The sequence below is a fragment of the Morone saxatilis genome, unplaced genomic scaffold (genome assembly GCF_004916995.1).
Source record: "Morone saxatilis isolate NCDOM2014 unplaced genomic scaffold, NCSU_SB_2.0 Contig6, whole genome shotgun sequence".
Taxonomy (NCBI): domain Eukaryota; kingdom Metazoa; phylum Chordata; class Actinopteri; family Moronidae; genus Morone; species Morone saxatilis.
The window spans coordinates 2,821,098-2,823,909 of NW_023340206.1; the positions used below are offsets into that span (position 1 = coordinate 2,821,098).

At 44.1% G+C, this 2,812-nt stretch overlaps 1 protein-coding gene across 3 annotated transcripts in view; it reads right to left on the reverse strand.

Moving 5' to 3' along the window:
* nrp2a (neuropilin 2a) overlaps positions 1 to 2,812 on the reverse strand; it is a 60,369-nt gene that overhangs the window by 26,533 nt on the left and 31,024 nt on the right. For all 3 annotated transcript variants that reach the window (XM_035677550.1, XM_035677549.1, XM_035677551.1), the window contains exon 7: positions 2,409 to 2,564. In XM_035677550.1, coding sequence (XP_035533443.1) covers positions 2,409 to 2,564 — 156 coding nt within the window. The remainder of the gene's footprint in view (positions 1 to 2,408; positions 2,565 to 2,812) is intronic.

The window sequence follows — 2,812 nt, forward strand, 5'->3', positions numbered from 1 at the left end:
CACAGACACACACACATGCACAAAGCCGGTTTGCTGGTGTGACTGAGGTGATTGCAATCTGCAGCGCTGGTGTTTTTCTCTTGCAGCTCCACAAAAAAGCACTATTTCCCACAATGCCTTTCCCTTTTCAGCTCCTCTCTCTCACTCTGCCTCTGCCTCTTCTGTCAAATAATCTTTATTGGCATTAAATCCGTCGCTCTTTGTTAACACAGCAAATAAGGACACAAATCTTGACAATAAATGGCAACGAGCTCTCTCCCAATAACAAACACGGCGAGGTACGAACTGCCAAGCCAATCCTTTTATTCATGGGTGATTCATATCTGATGCTCAGACACACTCGTGGCTCAACCTTCCACAAACACTGCCGACGCATGCATGTGCACTCTCCCAAAGCCACATTAGCTTCAAGCTCACTGTTAAATGACAATTAAAAGAACCAAATCCCAGTCATTACAGGACCCCCTGACGAGAACTGAGCTTCAACCACTTAAGTGCTCTTTGGGGGGCTTAGGACGGGCTAACTGGTAGTGTGTACAACATGACTGATGGATTAGCAGTCACGGAAGATTCAACTGCAGCCCACCGGGACAAGAGGAGAACTTGACTGACACTGAACTAAGCATTATGAAGTCAGGCCAAGCTGGAATCATGAGTGCAAATTGTGCAATTTGTCAAAAAAACGTGATTCCCGAAACCCATCCATCCATCAGTGTCTGTGGTCTGCAAAAAATACAAAGAGGAAGTTTTATCCCAGGTAACTGGAGATGCCTTGCCTTTATATTATACATGGGAGGACCTGAATGCACAATAAATCCTTGTGGATTTTAAGTAGAATTTGAGAGCCCCATCACGCACGGAGCAAATGTTGCAGCTGTCATCTTTTCTTTATGATCATCAAAAACAGATGGTACACTTGATGATATCTACATTTTATGTTGATAATGTAATGTTCTATTAGTAGAAATAGCAGGCTTGATTTGTTTTCAACTTGGTTTTGAAGAATAAAGATAATCTTTGGTTGGCTTCACTTAATACCAAGCCGTATGTGTGGACTTGGATTCATTGTTAGCCATCAAAAAGAACTGAGTTGTAGATCTTCCACTGCACACACTCCAGCCCTTTTCACACTATAACACAAATCTGCTATCTTTAATTGATTTTTCATCTTCCTGCTGGACATTCTAAAAGCTGAAAACATAACCAATTTAAAGATTCAAACCAACCACTCATAGTACAAGCGGTATCTCTCTCAAATGCGTGTTGATGCATCTGTCTGAATCCATGTCTGAAAGTGTCTGAAGAGTATTTTTTTTTGCACAGACAGATTAGTGGACTCAGATTACATGGTACAGACAGACAGGCACACATCATATACATATGCGCACACACGCACTTACACACAGATCTCCAGACAGAGAGATCAGCCAGAGGTTATTTAAAGGGGGGGTCTGCAGATTTTGTGCGTGTATGTGGAAGGAGTGGGGGGCATCTGGGGGGTTCTAATAAATTGCACAGATGTTGACTTTTTAAGTCAAATCCACATTTCGCTCAATAATCTCCACATCAAATACCCCCCACTGGCCCCACCCAAACCAATCACTGGCACATACAGAAGGGGGGCCCCAGTCCATGTGGGTAAGTGTGCGTGGATTAACCCTCCACACCCCCCCCCCACCCCCACCCTTAGCACTCTATTTTTTTCTGCTTGAAATCCACAGTGACCTTAACCCAGATACGAGGGGCAGAGTTCAAATCCCCTGGAGACGGGCTTACTGTAGTTCCCACCATGACTACAACAACAACAACCTGCACTGTAAATGCATTCATACACAAGCCTGTGTGTGAATCCAATACCCCACACCTAACGCACACACAAACAAACAAGGACAGATAAAGTGAGGCTCGATTGAAGCACTAAACGCCACCAATCTTAGAAATAACGTTGCTATGATGCAAACTCGCTCCTACCCCACCTGGTATGACTCCATATCCCAGGTGTGTGTTTGTGTGCGTTGGTGTGTGAGAGATGATGAATAGCGAGCCCAGATAAGGGCACATAGAGGACTCTATTGTTCTTGTTTGTCAGCTTCCCCTCCTCTCTCCTATCTATATCTCTTCCTCCCTCCCATTCCCTTGTTCTCTTCCTCATGACTAGGGTCATGACTCAGGTTCATAAACAGTCCTCGAAGGGGAACGACTCCTTCAGGAATGTTGCATCCAGTGATGTGGACACACACAACTGCCTCTGTTGTTGGAGAGCATATCATGATGGTAGTAAAAAGGTCAGAGAAAGAGGGCCTTGTAACTACAGGTTCATATTCTGGTTAGGTAGGGTTGTGGAGCTCGTGGAGTCAATTTTTTTTAGGTCAGAATGCATGTGGTTATGTGTGTGTAGAAAAGCCTACCTTGTGGTTCTTGCCATGCCGGTAGACCATCCAGTCCTCCCCGTTGGTGCTGACCTCCAGTTTGAAGGTGGTGACGTAATAGGACTTCTGTGTCTCCTTGGAAACGGCGCCCTGTGTGGCGATGCCCGTCAAAACCTTCAGGAAGTGGAGGTCAACCTGGAAAAAGGAACAAAAAAAAAAGTATTTTACTGAAGGTGTATTTTCTGGAAGCTGTCTTTCAGACATATATTACGACAATATACAAACAGTCTGCTAGGAACAATAAGGTGTATGTGATGTTTTTTTTCCACAAAAAAATTTCCACATTAAAATCCTCATTGATGGCCAAACTATTTGTGATGTCACAAATTATGCTCGTAAGCCCCGCCCCTTAAAATCAAATATTCAGTGAGCGCAGAGAAACT